General features: G+C 40.7%; 1 protein-coding gene across 3 annotated transcripts in view; it reads left to right on the top strand.

Annotated features, from left to right (window-relative positions):
• The window catches only part of dab2ipb (DAB2 interacting protein b), a 175,623-nt gene that overhangs the window by 10,376 nt on the left and 145,997 nt on the right, over positions 1-19,250 (top strand). For all 3 annotated transcript variants that reach the window (XM_030085470.1, XM_030085471.1, XM_030085469.1), the window contains exons 2-3: positions 7,321-7,445; positions 13,282-13,387. In XM_030085470.1, the coding sequence (XP_029941330.1) occupies positions 7,321-7,445; positions 13,282-13,387 (231 nt within the window). The remainder of the gene's footprint in view (positions 1-7,320; positions 7,446-13,281; positions 13,388-19,250) is intronic.

Here is a 19,250-nt window from a genome sequence, read left to right as displayed (position 1 = left end):
TTTATCCTGTCAATACCGGGCAGCCAGGCTTTACAGCAGGCAGGGAAAAGTGCGGTTTATTGTTGCACCGCCTCACACAGGCTATTGATGCAGGGACGATAAAACGCTGATATTGTGCAGGTATTGATCTTCCCGGTCAGTCACTAATATGTAAAACACAGTGAGGAGCGGCGCACCGCGGCTGGTAGGCATATGCGAGCGCCACAAGGCCATGCCCATCAGTCGTGTTGGAGCGGAGCATCCTGCTGCTATCTGATGGGAACGGCGCTTATCTTTCACACACAGAGCGCCGCACGCTCATTCACGACCCTTCGCTTTCATGGACACGCAAACATCGATGTGCGTATTCACAGCCCCCCGTGCATGTTCCATTGTCTCCCTACCCTGCTGTTCATTTGAGTCTCAACAGAACATGCTTGGTTGCATAACTGCACCCACAATCGAATGTAACACAACAAAAAGAGACCGGAGAGATTCGTGTGTCAACAAAATTGCTGGAGAGGATTTTGAGTGTTTGCAAAAAAGCAGTATTTCACAGACATTGAGTGTCTTGGTAACTATGTTGGTCAATAATACTAGATGGAGCAGACCTGCAGTCGTCCATCATTTTTGTTGCTTCGACGTCATTTCTTTTTTTGCATTTTTTGCTTTTTGCATTTACCTGATATAATAAAACATTTTCAAGAAAATCAAACAGAGCTGGTCAGCCAAATTATACTATTTACTTTCAACAGCCTGTAAATCTAAAGATAAAGATAAATGTAATCCAGACTTTGACTTGAATATTTAGAATTCAGTGTGTTGCTCCTGTGTGAGATATGGAAGAAATGGCAAAAGTAAACTGTATTTAACAGACATTCCCGGTAGTATTTTTTTTCTGTACTCCAGTGATAACTTCAGACTTTTCTCCTAAACCAGGCCACAGATGGGAGTTGTGCTGCTGCTCTAAATTTCCTCTGTCACCATTGTGATCTGGTTCACTCTCAGTACTGTTGCTACCAGACAGCCCTCCTTTGTCTCACACATCGCATTCAAAAGGGTCTAGTGTTTTGTGGTCAACTTTCTCTGATGTCTTTTAGTCAATTTGTTTCTGTCCTTTTTAATTCTGCTGTGTATGAGATGCACTAATTGATACACTATACCCCATGGTCAGCGGAAAAAAGTCAGGTTATCTTGCACCGTGGGCAATTTTTTTTAGATGAAAATATATCTATTTAGGAAATAATTTTCTGTACACGTGAAACTGCATACATAATTGGGTCCATCCAAACCATTGACTTTCAGTCCTTCGTCATATAAATCCGAACTTATCTTTTAAAACAAGCATATGCTCTTGGTCTGCTGCAAACACCTGAATGCTTTTAAATATTATGTTTTTTTGTTTTTTTTAACTGTCTTTTAAAAATGTTTACTTTGAGCAATTGACCCTGGGTACCCTGAAAGGTGCTTATAAATAAAAGTGAATTAATTATACCAGGGTAACAGTGTTGCTGCCACAAGAAATAAGAAATCCAGCAAAAAAAGAAGAAGAAACACAAGAAGACATGATAGTTGGGATATGAGGATACAACTAACGCATCCCTCTATGATGGATTCTTAGGACCGATTAACCTGCTACATATGTTTCTGGATTGTACAATGAAACCTGGAAACTTTAAGTAAACCCACACCCAAACAAGAAGAACATGCAAATTCAAATTCAAACTTGTGTTTTAGTGAACACCACTGAGTCAAGACCAAGGACTTTAAAATGTGGTCTAAAGACCGCTCTCTCCTGTTCTAATTAAAACCAAGGATGGTCTGGTTGTGCATGACTAAACTATTCAAAATAGTAGTAGTGATAATAATAATAATAATGATAATAATAATAATAATAATAATAATAATAATAATAATAATAATAATAATAATAATAATAATAATAATTATTATAAAAATCATGTTTTCTAAAATTAAATTTACACCACATATTTTGGTATTGTGGAGAGCAGCTTTTATTGGTCCTGGAGGTCAGTGTCCAGCATGTTTTAGGTTTATTTTCTGTTTCTGGACAATCTCATGAGCTTGAGTGATTATTATTGGATTCAGGTGTGTTGAAAACATAAGAAATGTGAACCACACAGGAGCAGGGTTTGAGACCATTAGTGAAATGTGGGTATGTCTGTGAGTACTGTCACCAGTAGTGGGCAGTAGGTGCAAAGAAAATGATTGTTTTCTTCTTCTGGCATTAGAAAAAGTAAGACTGTAGCTCTGAGAGGACAGAGCCCAGAAGAGGGGAATGAAAGCTCCAATGACTTTAATTATGCCTCATTTGTCTTTACGACTCGGTAAGAAATATAACTTTTATTTACATGTCTTACAATTCAAAATGCTCTTCTGTGAAATCTTAAAAAGATGCTGTTTTCATATTTGGAAAGATCTTTCAATGTTACTGCAGTGTTCAACTGTTTTAGTGGGTTTGTAGTTTCAGTACTTGTGGTGCGTTCACGTAGCTTTGAAGTCGGAAATACCGGCTGCCGAAGTTCATTTGGTAATTAGCAGAGTTTACATGACAAATAGATGATGAGTAAGCCAAACTAAAATGTGCAAATAAATCACAAATATTTTGTTTTTGTCGTCATTTGCAGACATCTCTTATGCGCAGAAATATGGCTGGCTAACTAGCTGGCTAAGCTAACTGGCGTTTTAAAAAAATTGGCGATATTGTGTGATTTCTCTTTCATATAAACCGTTGTGGTATGTTCTATAAGCGTCACAGCGCTGTCCTCAATGTACGAGTTTACAATTTACCCGAACTATTATGTTTTACTCTTTTAATTAGGAAGTGGGACCTCTCCCATTTTCCAGTTACACCTGAACGCATCACTCTTCTGGGCTTTTTCTGTAATATTTGCTTGTGGGGGAAATTTGTTGTTTTAAATCTCAAACAAGACATATATAATCACAATCGCTGTAGTACTAGTAGCAGTAGTACTAGTAGTAATAATAGTATTTTAATGAGGTCTGTCCATTATCATTTTAACTGCAGTAGGATAAAGTCATTGCAGAAATCACATTTTTACCTATTTATTTTACGATTTTCCACGTGCTTCCAGTGAAGTTACGTTTTCTTCTTTGAACCCTGTGAATTTGACAATGTTTTCATGTATTCTCCCTAATTAGAAGTCAGTGCTTTCCTATGTTCCAGTTCCTCATGAAAGCACCATCAGTGATTTTGTTGACAGGCTGATCACAGCCCCTCTGACCTAAATGCAATCAGGCCTTTATTTTCTAGCTTGCACTTGACAGTGAACCACTTCATTAATCAAACCACATCAGGTGGTGCAGATAAATGTATTTAAATAGGAGAAAAGCTTCAGTGCACAATTTTACAAGTGCTTTGTAGAATAAAGGACATTATCCAGATTTATGAATCAATCAACACAGGAAGTGATGGAAAAAAGTCCTTTGTTCCAGTAGATGGTATTCACATGAGGTTTACCTTCATGTTGAGAGGGGCATGGGAAGTTCTGGGAAGGATTGGAAGTACCAATCCTAAATAAGTATTGTTCACTCTTGAAACAGCAGAAGTTCTGTGATGTGTAAGTTATTCCAGGCTTGTTGGGGAAACCGATCACATTTCTTGGCAATATTTAGGCTGCTTCAGGAGCGTGCGCTTTCTCAGGTGAGGAGATGATGTTGATATCAGTTCTCTGCGGGGGCTGTAACCATCTGTTACAGTACTCCATGTCCTTATTACCGAAGGCGGTCCTTTATGATTCTGGCTAAGCGATTGGGTTTGTTTCGTGCTGGAAAAAAAATGCATTTCTGGACAGAATAAACGTCTCCCTGGTGATGATGTGATGGATCACAATCTGGCTGCACTCCTCAGGTTTGACAACAGCACTGACTGTAAACAAATCCATGGAACCGTTTGCAGGAATGTTCCAGAACCATAAGAAATGCCTAGAGACATCCACGGGTGTTAAGTATATATCTTATTACTGCTTGGATGATTAAAATTTGTGGCATTCATGTAAATCTACAGAAATGCTGGTGATATGATATTTTTTCAGTTTGTGCATGAAGTGCAGGCCTTGCCCAGGACATCACGGAGCACTGTCATCCTGACTGATTGATTGAATTTGTACCTGTCATATGCCTGATCAATACATCACACGGACCTTGACAAAACTCAATAATTTATACCACATCAGTGAGCTGCCCTTGGGCCTGTGTAGCTGTCAGAGGCATAGGGTTATGTTAAGGACCTGCCTCAGAAATGTGGTGCGCGGATCAACTTAAGCCGAGGAAATGAAGCTTAATGTTTCAGTCCCTCTCACCTTTCGCACTCCTGTTTGCCTCGTCATTCCCACTCTCCAGCGAGCTGAGCTGCCTCCTGATTACATAATTGAATCAACAGCAGGATTAAATACTCCTTGCTAAAGAAGCGCCGGTAAATGGAAAACCATGTGTGCTTGACCTGTTCCTTCGCCGTAGCGCGAGTGTAAGCTGATCAGACGCAAGCAGCTGTACCAGGCGCGTATGTCTGCGCATTAGTGTGTTTGTGCACTCGTGACTTTGTCTCTAATGGCACGCCGGAGACTGAGGCTTTGTGGGTTATGAGGCAGTCGCTAGCTCGGAGAGAATGATCAAAGAGACGTGACTGACAGCACCGAGGCAGCCGCACAGGGTTTCTGCCCGGTGCATATTGTGCACACTCATGAAGTCAGTTTATAGCAGCTCGATTTCCACAATATTGCAAATGAGACTGCCTAAAAAAAGATTTAAAAACTTGTCGGAGCATGGTGATTATGGAAAAATAAGTCTCAATGCACTGAATATTCCCTTTATGAGACAGCGGAGACGAAGTTCTCTACTTTCAAAGTTGTTACCAGCAGCACAAAAACAAATTGTGTTTTATGCAAAGTGAAGCGGGCGATGGGCTTCCCTAAATTAGTACTTACAAATAAAAAAAACAATCTTAATTTCCACAAGTACTTTGAATACAAAATCCCCACTTTTTTAAAACTGGCAGCTCTTCTGTGCCTTTTCTTTTTGCAGCCCTGAAAATCGCATTGGTCTGAAGCAAGTTGTTTGAACCGTCGATTTAATGGTTCCCTTCCTGACAGTCCAATTTTCATGTAGCCATGTGCAATTTTTCCTTAAATCTGATACCAAGTTAAACCAAAATCACACCAATATGATGCAGATGCTTTGTTTAAAATCACTGTGTTAAGCAGGGAGGTTGCTGATGACGGATTTCTCAGTAATCTTTTATTTAACTCTTGTGGACTAGTCTATGAAGGAATATGTGTAGTGTTAGAACTCAAACGACATCATTAATCAATTAAATAGCCTCTATTTTCAAGAAAGTTCATTGAAACATGTTTTATGAACTCATTTGTCTTCGTGCGTTTTATGTCTTCTGAGCATCTTCCTGATGCTTCAGTGAAATGTCAGGAAAACTGTCCTTTTTTTAATACTTATTTCACAAATAAAGCTGAAAAAGCTGTTCTCTTTTAGACTTTTTCACTATCTCCCAGCCCCAACATGCATTTCTTCCTTTGGACCGATGATTTGTGCAGAGATACAGCCCAGCACAAGCTTTCAGCTTCTTATATGTCCTGAAAATAGTGCAACAACTTTCTCCTGTCATAAAACATGTATGATTTTTATTTGGATTAATTTAAATTAAGTTTAAGTATCAATGTCTGTGCATATTAAATATCAATCTTTCAGCATGAGGACTGATCTTAAAATAGAAATTAGGTTTATTGCAAAACTATTAAAATATCTCTCTTGGAAGAAGATGTAGCTGTGATTTGATTGACTACATCCTAACTATATTTACTTCCTGTCTTTTATTTTGACTGATAATAATAACTACAGATGATGTACATTTTTTATCAATGACAGAAGATATGGAGTCACTGTAGTCTCTGGTCCAAACTGCAGGTTGTTAGGTTTTTGAAGAATAAACTTTAACATGGTATGTATGTGGTAGAAAATATCGACCCATATTTTATGTTTATTTAGTTGCAGGTAGTTTGCTATCCAATGTTTTGCATCATGATTTAAATAATTGCTGCATTTGGATGATATTTATGTTTTCGTCTTTACGAATGTTTCCTTATTGCCTGCACGGAGCATAACAGTGTTGATTTTTAAGACACCTCAGTGTAACCTGACGTAATCACAGCCCTTCTGCTATAGTGACCAGTGTGCGTCTGGTTAGATGGATAGCTTTTCCGCTCCGAAAAAGCACATGTAGTGCTTTTCAGAGATTTATGTCATCTTATCAATGCAGATGCTGGGAAATCCAATTTATGCCCGTCTCACTTCCTTTTTCAACATATTCTTTTTTTTGCCCATGTCGTCCACAGAGTGATGAAGTGAAAGAATGTGGAGAGCGCTAGTCTTTACTCTTCAGTCAGCAAGATTTCTTAATAAAAATCCCTTTTTTTTTGGTTCAGCAGCACCAGATTTCAAAACTGATGGAAGTTCCAGTAAAGAATAACCTTAATTGTCGTCTGTTGACTGCGTACCTCATTACTCATTCTCAGATTATTTTCAGTAGAACTTAAACTTGTCATTCTAGCTGATTATCAAGTGTGCAAACAAAGATGGATGCTTTTTTACCTTTTTTGCTAATATTGTGAATGATGCCAGATCTTTTATTGATTATCAACATTGAGCCTTAGTTGAAAAAATAGCCTCTGGCATTTGCCATATTTCGAATGGGGATTGCTGCTCAGTATAATTTCCTTTTCAGTTTTGTCTCAGTTAGCCAGTTTACAGTACAAGAAAGCTCAATCAAAACTGCACAAGTTGAACCTGTTGATAGTGCTTTAAGCCACGATGCTGCAGTTATGGCATAAATGGTCTTATTATAACTGTGGATTGTTTAATTTGCAGGAAATGGCTACAGGATCCTATTTCAGCCCTGTTTACATGACAGCCTTTTCAAATGAAAATGCAAAACTGAGTGTAAATAGACATAACTTTTTAAATGTTGCCATGTAAGCACGAAACTTTCCTGCAAAATAAAAAAAACTGAAGAATGATGCATTTTTACTTGAAAGGTTCTCTCCTATAAATCCAGGTACTTTTAGTCGAGGTGCATCAAAAAAAAGACACTCATTCACAGCTGCGGGCAGTTTCAGATTCACTACTGAACCTCAGATTCATGGTTCTTGTAGTGTGGGTGGGAACTGAGGAAAGCCCACGCACGGAACCGGAAAGCCTCCTGAGCACGGTCTCGAACCGGGGATGTTCTCACTGTGAGGCCAGAGCGCAACCAAAATTCTCTTCCCTTTTTTATTTTTAATCCTCTTTCAGATATGCAGTGCACGCTGAGGCACCGGATGGCCCGCGGCCACTCGTACGAGGAGCGGACGGCGTGGAACCCGAAGTACTGCGTGGTGGCCGACAGTCAGCTGCTGCTTCTGAACGAGGAGGAGGTGGTGAGAGCGGAGCGCGCACACTCATCTGTCTCCTCCCTCTGTGTCATCATTGTCTTTCTCATCTGTTGTTTGTCCCTCTGCGGATTTATTTCGTTTCCAGCCATTTCGCCATCTCCGTGTGCATCCTTCCATGTCTGCCTTATTATTTAACGCACAGATACAATTTCAGCAACGTTAACAACTTTTTGGTGTGAGAGATTTAGATGCATCCCTCTGCAGAAACAGCCGGGTTATCTGAGCCTGGCTCTCCCCCTCCGTTGTTTTCATCAGTGTCGCACTAGATCATGCGGGTCTGGGTGAGATTAAAGGATTCGCATTAGGTGCAAATGAGGAGTCAGAGTGGGTAATTGGAATTACATTGTTCACTCAGCAATATCCTGAACTCGAGCTCCAAGCGCCCGCCTACGCATGTTTACTGTTTACCTGAATGCAAAAAAAAAAAAAAAAAAAAAAAGCAGATTGTGTGATATATTTTGAATTAATACAATATGTGGCATAACGGAAGCTCATAGAGCCAGACAACAAATTCATGTAACATTAATAATGCATTGGTTTTATATAGCGCTTTTCTGGACACTCAAAGACACTTTACATTATTCATTCACACCATACTGGGTGGTGGTAAGATACTGCTGTAGCCACAGCTGTCCTGGGGCAGACTGATGGAAGCGAGGCTGCCAATCTACGCAATCGGCCCCTCCGACCTTTCACTCTCACAACTTTCACGCCAGGCAAGGTGGGTGAAGTGTCTTGCCCAAGGACACGACGACAGTTTTACGCCTGCGGGAGCAGGGATCGAACCGCCAACCTTCCGGTTATAAGACAACCTGCTCTACTAACTGAGCGACTGTCGCAGTGAAATAAATGTTTTTATAACAAGTTTCTCAAGACTTTAAAGCAAGTTTAAAGTTTAATAAATATGCACCATTATACATCCGTTTTACCGTCAAATCTCCAAAAGTGGTTTAAAACCAACCAAAATCAATTGCTAATCAGTACATTCTCTAATTTTGTCAATATTTGCAGGTATTATGGGCTTGAGTTGTGAAAATATCTCACATAGTGGAACCATGTGTCTTGTATCTCATATTAGAATATGTATCTTTATTTTTCAGTAAATAATGGATGTGAAGCATATAATTTCTCAATAACTGATGGAAAAATTGAGGGATTTGTTATTTTTACTTCCTCCCACTTCTTTTTATTAATATGTTGTTTTATGGTCAGTGATATTGGAACTGCAGTCTGTTTAAGATAAATCATGTTCATTTATTCTAAATGGACTTCATAAAATTCAAATTCAAATTGAAAATTCATCAAAAAACAATATGCAACCCTCCAATGTTACTGCCAAACACCAAATACACAAAATAAGTCTTTCTAGAATTATTGGATGTGTATTTGCAATGTAGATGCTGTTATTTGCAGGCATTTTCTGGTGAAACTCCAACAGTATTTTATATTTTTGGGATAATGACAGCTTCGAAGTGCCGTGAGTATTTGTTTTCCATGAGCTAAAAAGGCAAACATTAGTGTGATTCCTTATTATAATGAATGCCACAAAATGACATTAACATCAATAATTTTCTCTCTCATGTTTAGAAGAACAGACAGGAAATCCAGCAGATGCATAAGTTATAATTTCCAAAAAAACAAAAATGAATGTGCATCATTTGGTTTTATTTTGAAAAGAAATGGTACTGAATTTACTTTACAATCAAACCTCAGAAAATAATTCAGTTCTGTCGCAGTACTTTATTTAGCCACTTGGGGGCGTAATACCATTTATCTGTAAAGGCACATTTATCGATGTCTGTAATTTTCAGGCTGACTGCATGCAAAACAAGCCTCAGTATCTATCTATCTATCTATCTATCTATCTATTACTAACTAAATGAAGCTTTTATGGATATTTTTCAGTGTTGCACTCTGAAATCGAGCAAGCTTTTTGCCCCACATGTGAAAAAAGCTCCCAAAGTGTAGTTTTTGGCCGCATCAAACCTTTTTCTCCGCCGACGTGACTGCTGCAGCTTTACTGTTGCTCCGTCTGCAATTACAGAGGCGAGCCGCTCTCAAACAATGATAATTGCGGGGAGAAATATTTTTCAGTCGACCCGCTTGGCAGCCTGTCCACGACGGCGCTTGTTGTTTCCCTGCAACAAAGCACAACAGCTCTTAAGCGCGTTCATTTCCCTGACCCGGACTCTGTAAGGTCAAGACGAACACCGCAGGATTTCTGTCACGTCAGCAGACTGCTCGTTGGAAGGAGCGATGCGCTGCTGTACCGGCTCCTTTCCAACGAAGGTGTGATGGGAGGCTTTTGACAGCTAAACAAAGTCGTACAGCCGAGGTCAAACCGTCATGTGCATTCAAAGGTCCAGTGTGTGAGATTTAGGAGCTCTGTTTGCAGAAAATCAAAATTGTGTTATGTTAAAGTAAATCTTTATTGTTCTGAGCCTGATGAGGTGTTTCTACAGTTGTCCAAAGCAGACAGAGCTGACTCTGGCTCCAGCAGGTGGTGTTTAGCAGTGGAAGTAGTGAGATACTGCACCACACTGGCACAGTGCAGGTTGTAACAAGTATTTATCTCAAAATACGTTTGCTCTAAGTGACTTGATTCAATGCAAATATAGCTTAATTAAAGCTCAGCATGCACCAACCAGTCATCCCTCTATCCTCAACTCGATTCAGCTCAGTGCAAAATTCAGAGGATGATCCACGTGCGAAGATGCTGGAACGCCGCAAACATAGGGAGAACATGCAACCTCCAGCAGGGAGAAACTTTTTTTTTTTTATGCAACATGAACTTTAACTTGATGTAGATCTTAGAACAGTCTTTTTTTTAGTGAGTCTTACGAATTTATTCCATGATATTCATTTTGTCAACAGGTAGCTGCATATGTGCTTATAGTCCATGGCTTTAGTAATGTCACTTTTTTCTGTGACCACTATCTTTCGGACTTTCGCTCCTTCTTTGTGCTGCGGTAAAAGATGGGTAAAGTTAGTAGAAAAACTACCCACCTGACCACTAACAAGAAGCAACACTGTTTAGGAAAAGCTGACATGTTGGGTTCTTACAATCCCCTCTACTGGCTGGTCTTTTAAGGCATTAAGAGCACTAAAGCCTATTTCAGCTTAACTTCAGGATGGGTTAATTGTATCTAGAATGTTGAGCTAGCACTAATGCAAATCAATCAGTTTGATTTAATTTACTGATTACTAATACTGTCTACACAGTGGTGCTCAGAGCCCCTGGAAATGAAAACGGTTTATTCAACAAGAATGTTAATCACCAGAACCGTGTTGTCTTTTCTTGGCAGAAATATTCTACCTGAACAGTGGACCTTTTTCATTGACGAGTTCTGTGTGTTTTTTAGGACGCATTAAAAACTTACGGTAATTCTCCCTTTTGTGCTCTGCTGCTACGACAGTCCCACAGCACAGCAGAGAGAAGGCAGACAGTATTTCCATGTATATTCGGTTTTAGTCCAAAAGGTGGCTCTGTGACATCGAGTACAATCTGGTTAACTTCACACAAAAATAATTTGTATTTCTCTCACTTGATGCTTCACTTTTGCTCTTGTTCACACTACTATCAATAAAACCAAGAGGGCCGAAAGAAGAAAAGAGCAGTACTTGAAGTCTGAATTGATTGTTGGCCATGAAAAAAATAGCCGTAGGGCTTTTGGTAAAAGACATTGCCTTTCTTTCTACTTTTGTTTCAGACTCTTTATTGCATCTTCTTAATCTTTTTTGGCTTCTGAATTGTATTCTATTGCTCTCTCCCTCAATCGGTTTGTCATTCCTGCTCCTATTTCAGACATGATGAAAAACCCAAAGTGCTGTTTCAGTCAGAGAACACTGCTGTTGTTTAAATGCGTTACGGCTTGATGAAGGGAGTTCTTTAATCAGAACTCAAATGATGCTCCGGCTGAAACAAAGACAGCCCAAAAAAAAAAGAAGAGTAAGAAAACAGAGACATGAATACAAAACAGAGAGCAGAAGAGTTTCTCCATTCAGCAAGTGTCACAGTTCTGCAGGGCTGCGATGTGGCGGTAATAAAGCTGAGAGACAGGTGTGCTTCCAGAGGGCTTTCCACACTTCACACTTTTCTCATTTTCGCCTTCGGCTTCTTGTGAAGTCTTCATTTGCTTCCTGAGCCGGTGGAGCTGCGAGTGTGTGCAGTGATCCTGCAGCTCATTACTTTTTCCATGTTGCCGTCGGTAGAGGGGGCCCGCGATGCGTCTTTTTCTTTTTTTATGCTGAGATTATCACTAAAAGATTCTGCATACTTCCAGAAGGTTTTCATCAGCGTGTGTTCAAGGCCAGAATTCTCATGTTGCTGAAGGTTTTGTTCAGGTTTTTGGTGAATGGGCTTCATCAGAACAATCAGAACTTTAATATTAAATCTGATCTCTGAATTGTGTTGATGCTCTTTGAACAGCTTTGGCCTGAAAGCCAGTTCAGGGGCTGGAGACGGTCATTCTTCTTGTCCTGCAATTCACTCCAGATTTCCTTCTTTAATTTTTCCATTTAGACCACGTCGGGTTCATTCATTCATCCTGTCAGCCTGAAGCTGACAGGATGAATGACTGTCTGTAGTGTTTGGTGATTAAAAACTGTAGGTCTTTTTTTTCCTTTTATTCATTTTACTATTATTTTTTTCTCGACATTTTTTCTCAAAACATAAAAAATACAGATACAATAATATGAATGTATCTACATAGATGCACATATATACACATGTAGGCTCTCCATGACCCTACCCTGAATAAATCGCCTACAGAGACTGGATGGATGGCAGCTAACTAACAGGAGAATTAATAAATGCAAAACTTTTAATGAAGCAAGGAGACGTGATATGAAACTCAATCCATGGATATATAAGAAAATAGACAAATGATCCCAAAGCTTCTGGTTTTTTAAGTTCCCACTGTTCAAATCAATTATTTCATTACTTTGCAAAGAAGAAAAAAATTGGAAGACAGAGGCTTATTAGTGAAATAATGAACCAAAGCCAGAGATTATACTCTAATCCCTGCATAATAGCAGTGTCACTGAAAGCAAGACAATCGGGTCCTCACCGTTTTTCGCTGTATGTGACATTAGAAAATGCAGTGAATGGAGGTTCAGGTTACAGCTCATACTGCTTAGTCATAATAGCGCCGGCGTGGAACGTTGTCCTTACAGCGGAAAGCGGTGTCACACAAAGCGCCGTCCTTAAGCCTGAGCCACACGGAACAAGCAGGAGGACTCTCAGGGAGGATCAGCCAGATAAACAGAGGAGCAGGGACCAGCAGACAGACAGGCATTGAGTTTCGAGGTGTGAGGATGTTCGATAAGCCATTATCGCTCCACTTGGAGGACATCAGGCCCTCTCTCTCCCTCTCTCTCTCTCTCTCTCTTTTTTTTGTTTCTCTGTTTTCCCACCACAGCCATCCCTTCCCCTTTGTCTTTATAATCTTCTTGAGCCAAACATTTGGCGTGCACGCTGTAAGGAGATATGAGCCGACACTGACTGATGTGCGCCTGATGTCGCCTCTGTTTGATTCAATGGCCGCTCGTTCATCAGAGCCGCTGCGGCTTTTGTGTGCTTCTGGCCACACGCAGCATGAAACACAGTGACCAGACGAACCGCAACCACACCGATAAGGAATGTCACCCAACTATTTCATACATTTTCAAAGCCACCATTTCTCTGCCGCCTCCTTTCCGTTCTGTCTTCCTCCCTATCTGCTCGGTGAGAATGCTTCGTGTGCCCCGAGTTGTCCCCGTTTCCTCCTCCTCCTCCTCCTCTCTTTATTTTTCTTAGCCTTCCCTTCGCTTGTTTTTGCAGGAGCGGCGCCCCGCGTCCAGCAAGGTCCACCTTCTGAGACGCACCATCAGCGTTCCAGTGGAAACACAGTTTCCAGAATATCACAGCCAGATGTCCAAGGGGAACGGTGGGTAAGCCCGACCGCGGTAACCACGGCGCCACACACACCAACACACCTTAATTACTCTCTTTCAAACTGACCTGTATGTTGTTTAACATGGGGTCTAAGTCACTAAACTTCAAATCGCTGGAGAATGCTGCAGTTCTTCGCTCTGGGGTGCAACTTCGTATTGATGCCATCGCCATGGCAACAGAGCACAGCGAGACAAACAGAGGTCAAATCGAAGGTCAAGTTCTCTTAACTTGTCAACAGATCTCCTCCTCCTGCACCTCGGGGATCAGATGAAGCTTTCTCGTCCCTGCATCCTCTTCAGTTTTTATCGAGAACCGTCGTGAGAACCGTATAGTGATGCTTTGGTTCATGTGCTGTTTCGAATGTCAGTCACACATGATTCACAGACTTCTACTCGTGTTCAAACAAGCGATCACATATTTGCAAGGTTTTAATCAGACCTTTAGCACACCAGGCTCATTGTTGCCTGTTTGATTCACTGTTTTGAAGGGTCAGTGTAGCTCAACAGAAGCACTTCCCTCTCTCCCTCCGGCTCACATTAATGCGTGAGCCTCGCATAGCTCACATGCCTGGATAAGACTTCTGAAATTCTATTCTTCTGCCTGGTATCCACTAGATGGAGAGCGCACAGCTTCAAAGCTTCCCTCTGCTCTTGCAGTGATTCATCTCAGCCGCTAAAAGAGACACTCAGAAATTCTTTCAAAGGCCTTCTGTTAAGTTGCACTCCCCCTGCTGCTTTTCCAGCAGTGTGATCATGCAGTTTATTTGATATAGTATAGAACTACAAGAATTTACACTCAAGTCAAACATCAGTGATTTCTCTTGGAGGGGATCAGCCTGATGAGGCTCAGCTTGGCTCTTTAAGCTTTTGTCACCCACAGCTACCGTTGCTGGGAGGTTAGTCAGCAGGCATGCATCACATTATAAACCTGTCTTTGAATCATTGTTTGCAGTTAATTGTCTCTTTAAAATGTTGTTTTTATGATTCTGTCTCATTGTTTTTTTTACTTAATCCTGCTCTGACTAGTAAAGAAAGATCTATTTAGGGAGGATTTCATGTGTTGGAGCTCGATTAATGACCAGATTGATGTACAACCAGCGTCTGCAGATTTTAAATTGATGACCATTAGAGGGCGCCATTTGGCATTTTTGAGGAATGTGGTTATTCATCTGTTATTTGATTTCATAATGAGAAGCATCCAGATATGCTGGCAAACAAATATTTCATTGCTCAGCCTGAATGTGTTTTACACATCCGACATTTGCCTTTGCTGCGCTTTTCTTTTCCCCTCCAATGCTTTTCTCTCTGGTTCCCTTTTATCTCCTCGGTAAGGTCACATTTTTTTCTCATGTTATGACTAGAACTCGATAATGAGACGAGCTGAAGCGTCCTTCTGTCACCTAAAAGTTATGGCTGATAAACAGCGTTCTCTGCATACCACATATTTAACTTTGGGAACAGATTTTTTTTTTCTTTTTCCCATCTGTAATCTCATTTTTGACGTGTGTGCTCGCCGATACAGGAGATGAGACGTTGATGAGAAATCAGTGTAAGAGGCATCATTATGCTGAATGTGTGTGATTAAGTCACAGAGACAGAGGCTAAAAGAATAAACACAGTCTGTCGGCTTCTTGGCTAATTACAAGGTGCTTTTTACAACCCTGCCAGCGACAGCCCCAAACATTTCAGGCATTATTATGTAAGATAATGACAGTGCTGGTGATTCAGATTTTTATAGACAACATACATTATTCTGCAAGTGAGATAGAATACATTATCATAGATTAATTCATCACTGCAGTGTTTGTTTTTGTGTTTATCATTTAAAAATATCTTCTGTTCTTCACTGTTCTCCAGGGCTCAGGGTGTATGGATGCATTCATATTTAAATGTTTTAATTCTGAAGGCAATTTTTTGTATTTTCTAGTAATTTTAACCATTTAGTTCAGCACCTCAGTCTGAAACAGTTGATTTGATCAATAATCTTTGATGAACAGGCCTCCAGTCCAGCATGGAGAGACACATTTGCCATTTATAGTCACTGATTATACTACGAGAAAACAAAGTACAGAAGGAAAGAATCAACGCTTGCACGTTCAAATTATCCAAACGGTAATTAGCTATGTAGAAGTATTGGAAAGTTAGGTTTGACGTCAACTGGAAATACTTAACAAACTATTAGTTGAAATGCCTTTTTTTTTTCATCCTGACCTCTTGTAAAGCCTAAATGAAGTATAGCACACAAGAAAACAAGCCAGCCAAAAAGTCATTGTTGCACTGAACAGAAACCTTGCCCCTTGTAATGTATGTGAAGTAGGAAAAATCCGAGGTGAGGGAAGCCGATACACGTGTTTTAGTATGTGAAATCCCTGCATGAGGCCTTGGGTCCGTCCCACCTGTTAGAGTTTCAAACAATTGTTTGGTACTTGAAGATAACCTCACAAAACTGTTCAGTCTTGAATCCATAAATCAATATAAAAAAAACAAAAAAAACAAAATCTATCTTCAATATTGTAGCGGAACTACATGAAAGCAGTTCAGTCAAGTTATTTTTTTCCCCATCAACAAAATGAACAATTGCCAGAATTAAAGTTTTGCTTTGTAAACCACATGGTCTAAAGAGGCTAAATGTATCCGCCTGTTGGTGTAACCTTTAAAGCTCCAGTTTGTGCGTGTGCGTGCGTGTGTGTGCATGCATGTGTGTGTGTGTGTGTGTGTGTGCGCACTTGCACAGTTCTCAGAGCCACACAGCCACATCACAACACTACAAACACTCGGCGTGTCTGTGTTTCACTAAATTATTCATTGGCACAGGACCCACCTGCTTTTGTCCTTGTGTGACACACGAGCTCCAAATAAGCAAAGAGATGAATAAAAACTACACTTAGATGAATAAGAATCCACAGCGAAACGAGAGAGCGCTCTCATCTCATCTCGTCTCACCCTGAGACTCAAAAGCGAGCGGCTTCCGCCTCTTCCCTTTTGAACTCGTCAAGGTTTCGGCACAAACATGCATGAGACGGCGAGGCGCTCCCACCAGAACAACTGAGCTTAATTTTAGTGAGGTGAAAGTTTTTTTTTTTTTTTTTTTTTTTTTCATGATAGAGCTTCTTTGAAAAGTTCTCAACTCTTGGTTGTTGGGCATATGCTGGCCTATTTTCCAGTTTTTCTCGCTGCAAGCTGTAACGTTACAGATAGGATTAAAAAGGAGTGGGTAGCTGACCAAGGGCTGTTTGAATGATTTTTGCATGCCTTGGGGCTCTAATGCTGCCTCACATGTATTTTAAGCACTGCCAGCGATCAGAGGCTATAATTACAATCAGCTCACTTTAGATTCTGTTAACTTTTTTGTTGATCTGGTCAAACATGGGTCCGGACCACTGAATGTTGCCAATCTTGTTGATTGACGTTGGGGGGGATTTTTCAGAAACTTCAGATGGCTAACATGAAATTCTTTACCTTTTTATTTATTTAGATCAGGGGTGTTAAACTCATTTAACTTTAGGAGTCACATACAGTGCAATTGGATCTGTAAATAATAATGTCATCTATAAAGAATTAGAACTCTCAATCCATATCTTTGTTTTACTGCGGCCAAGTATGAATTTATCATTAAGTTCATTTTTCTTGCGCTTTCTATCCTTTTGCATAACATGACAAACCTAAAAATTTGAATAAAAGACCAGCAATTTCAGTCATGTGTTTTACAACTCACAGATCACAGTAGATTTTTATTACACCATTTCCATCTTTAAATACAGGGAAGTTTTGGCCACGTGTAGCTGAAACTCAAAAATATATTAAACTAGAAATTGGCACTCAGAGAGCGCAGACCTCCGCCACAGCTCAAATCAGTCGCCAACAACCGTAAGAACACCATATCTAATCGCACATCATTGTTATTGGGGGGGTGTGATCGGAGCAGAGCGCTGCAGCGTGCGGTGCCTCTCTCTGTCGCCCTGTCGCCCTCTCTCCCTGTGTGTGTGTGTGTGTGTTTATCTGAAAAGGAAAACCGAAAAGCGACATAATTTATGTTATTTTAATTCGAAAATTGACCGGATTCTCTCGTATTTTCCGTTACAGACTTCCTGTGTGGTGCGATCTGCTCTGTCCAGCTTTACAACTGGCGGTGCACGGCGCGCAGCTCGCAGAGAAAATAGAGAGGAGCAAAGCGGCCACGGTCCACGGCGCGAGCCGCTACGTACACCGCGGTCCCCCGCGTGTCCTGTATGAACCGTGAGATAGGTTAACAGTTGCGCCGATCTGACAGTCGGTGCGCGGCGCTTCCCACTTCCGCGTCGGAGGCGGCGCGTCCTGTGTGAACCAGGCGTTTGTCGCCCCCTGTCGGCGGGCCTGCCCAACCATGTGAAAGACTCCCTATCTCTCAATGATGAAGAATCCTTTAAAAAATTCGTGGATCCAGACAGTGATCCGGATCGTCACCAAAATGTAAGCAATTCTAAGTTAGCCCAAGACCCACCTTTCCACAAAGTTTCATTGCAATCCGTCAATTACTTTTTCCGGGATCTTGCTAACAAACCAACCAACAAACCAACCAACCAACCAACAAACCGACATGATTACATAACCTCCTGGCGGAGGTAACCAGTGCATATTATGATCAGAATATCTTGTCAAAATCATTCATTCATTCATTCATTTTCTACCGCTTTTCCCTTTCGGGGTCGCGGGTGGCTGGAGCCGATCCCAGCTGCTGTGGGCGAAGGCAAATGTATTGTCAAAATCAATACATTGCTAATATAAGCACCAATCCTGATCCTCTGAACCGATTCACCAGAGACACAAATTATCTGTAAAAATGTGTTATCAAGATACTATCAATATAAAGTGAAATACTGTGGAGAAATGCCTGCCGACAAAGCAGAGACACTGTAGCGACAGGTGCATTCCACACACTGAAAAATGGAAAATGAATGAGCAACAGGACGTTACAGCATAAACTCAGAGTATTTTAAAGTACTGGACAGCTTGTTAACAATGTCCGGCCTCTGTTGCCGGCTTGTAATTCTGCTGTTCTGATCACTTAATGTCTTTTCATGATGTTCGGCCAGTTCAGTCAACGCGCCAACTCCAGCAATTGAAAAGGCCACATATTCACAGACAGACGCAAATCTTCCCGGTCTTGTCTGTGGGAGGAAGGCACAGCGAGCTCATAAACCTGAGGCTGTAGGAGGTCTGGAATGCAGTAATGTACATTAACTCTGAGATCATGCAGGTCTAAATTAAAGCTGCCTCCTGCCTTTAGGATGGCCAGAGTGTCGAGTGTTTATCATCACCTGCCCCAAAGCCTTTCAATAGCAGTAGAATTTCAGAATCCTGTACTATGTTACTCACAGTATCTAACATTATTTCAGCGGCTCGTTTTTGAAATATGGCGGTTGTTGAAAGCAATCTGATAGTTTTTCACATACCACACCTGTTTGAGTTTCAACGCTATAATATTTTCTTAATTGGCAGTATTTTCTCACAAAAACACACACACATAATATAAATATGCAGACACTGACCATTTAGGGTGCCCCTTTATTTTCATTTTTTCTTGATTTCGCACATTTCTTGAAATAAACAATAAAGCTGTAATAACAGGAGTGAATAATTACAGCTGTTGTGAACTGCTGTGCAGCCAGGATGAGCTGCTCTGACTGTGCCTTTCATTTGTGCAGGTGTAAACACTGCTGTCTAAATAAGGACCTGAGACCCTTCGAGGAGCAGGTCTCTGCAGGTCTTCTTCCAAACGAACGGCGTGAATATGAACACGATACACACACCGAAAACCTCCAAACCAGAATACACCAAAACCAGCCTGCGAGAGACTCCAATCTGGCAACTTTTTGA

Source organism: Salarias fasciatus, assembly GCF_902148845.1.
Source record: "Salarias fasciatus chromosome 7 unlocalized genomic scaffold, fSalaFa1.1 super_scaffold_4, whole genome shotgun sequence".
Taxonomy (NCBI): domain Eukaryota; kingdom Metazoa; phylum Chordata; class Actinopteri; order Blenniiformes; family Blenniidae; genus Salarias; species Salarias fasciatus.
The sequence above is the reverse complement of the archived record's forward strand: the minus strand, read 5'-3'. Positions and strand labels throughout refer to the sequence as shown.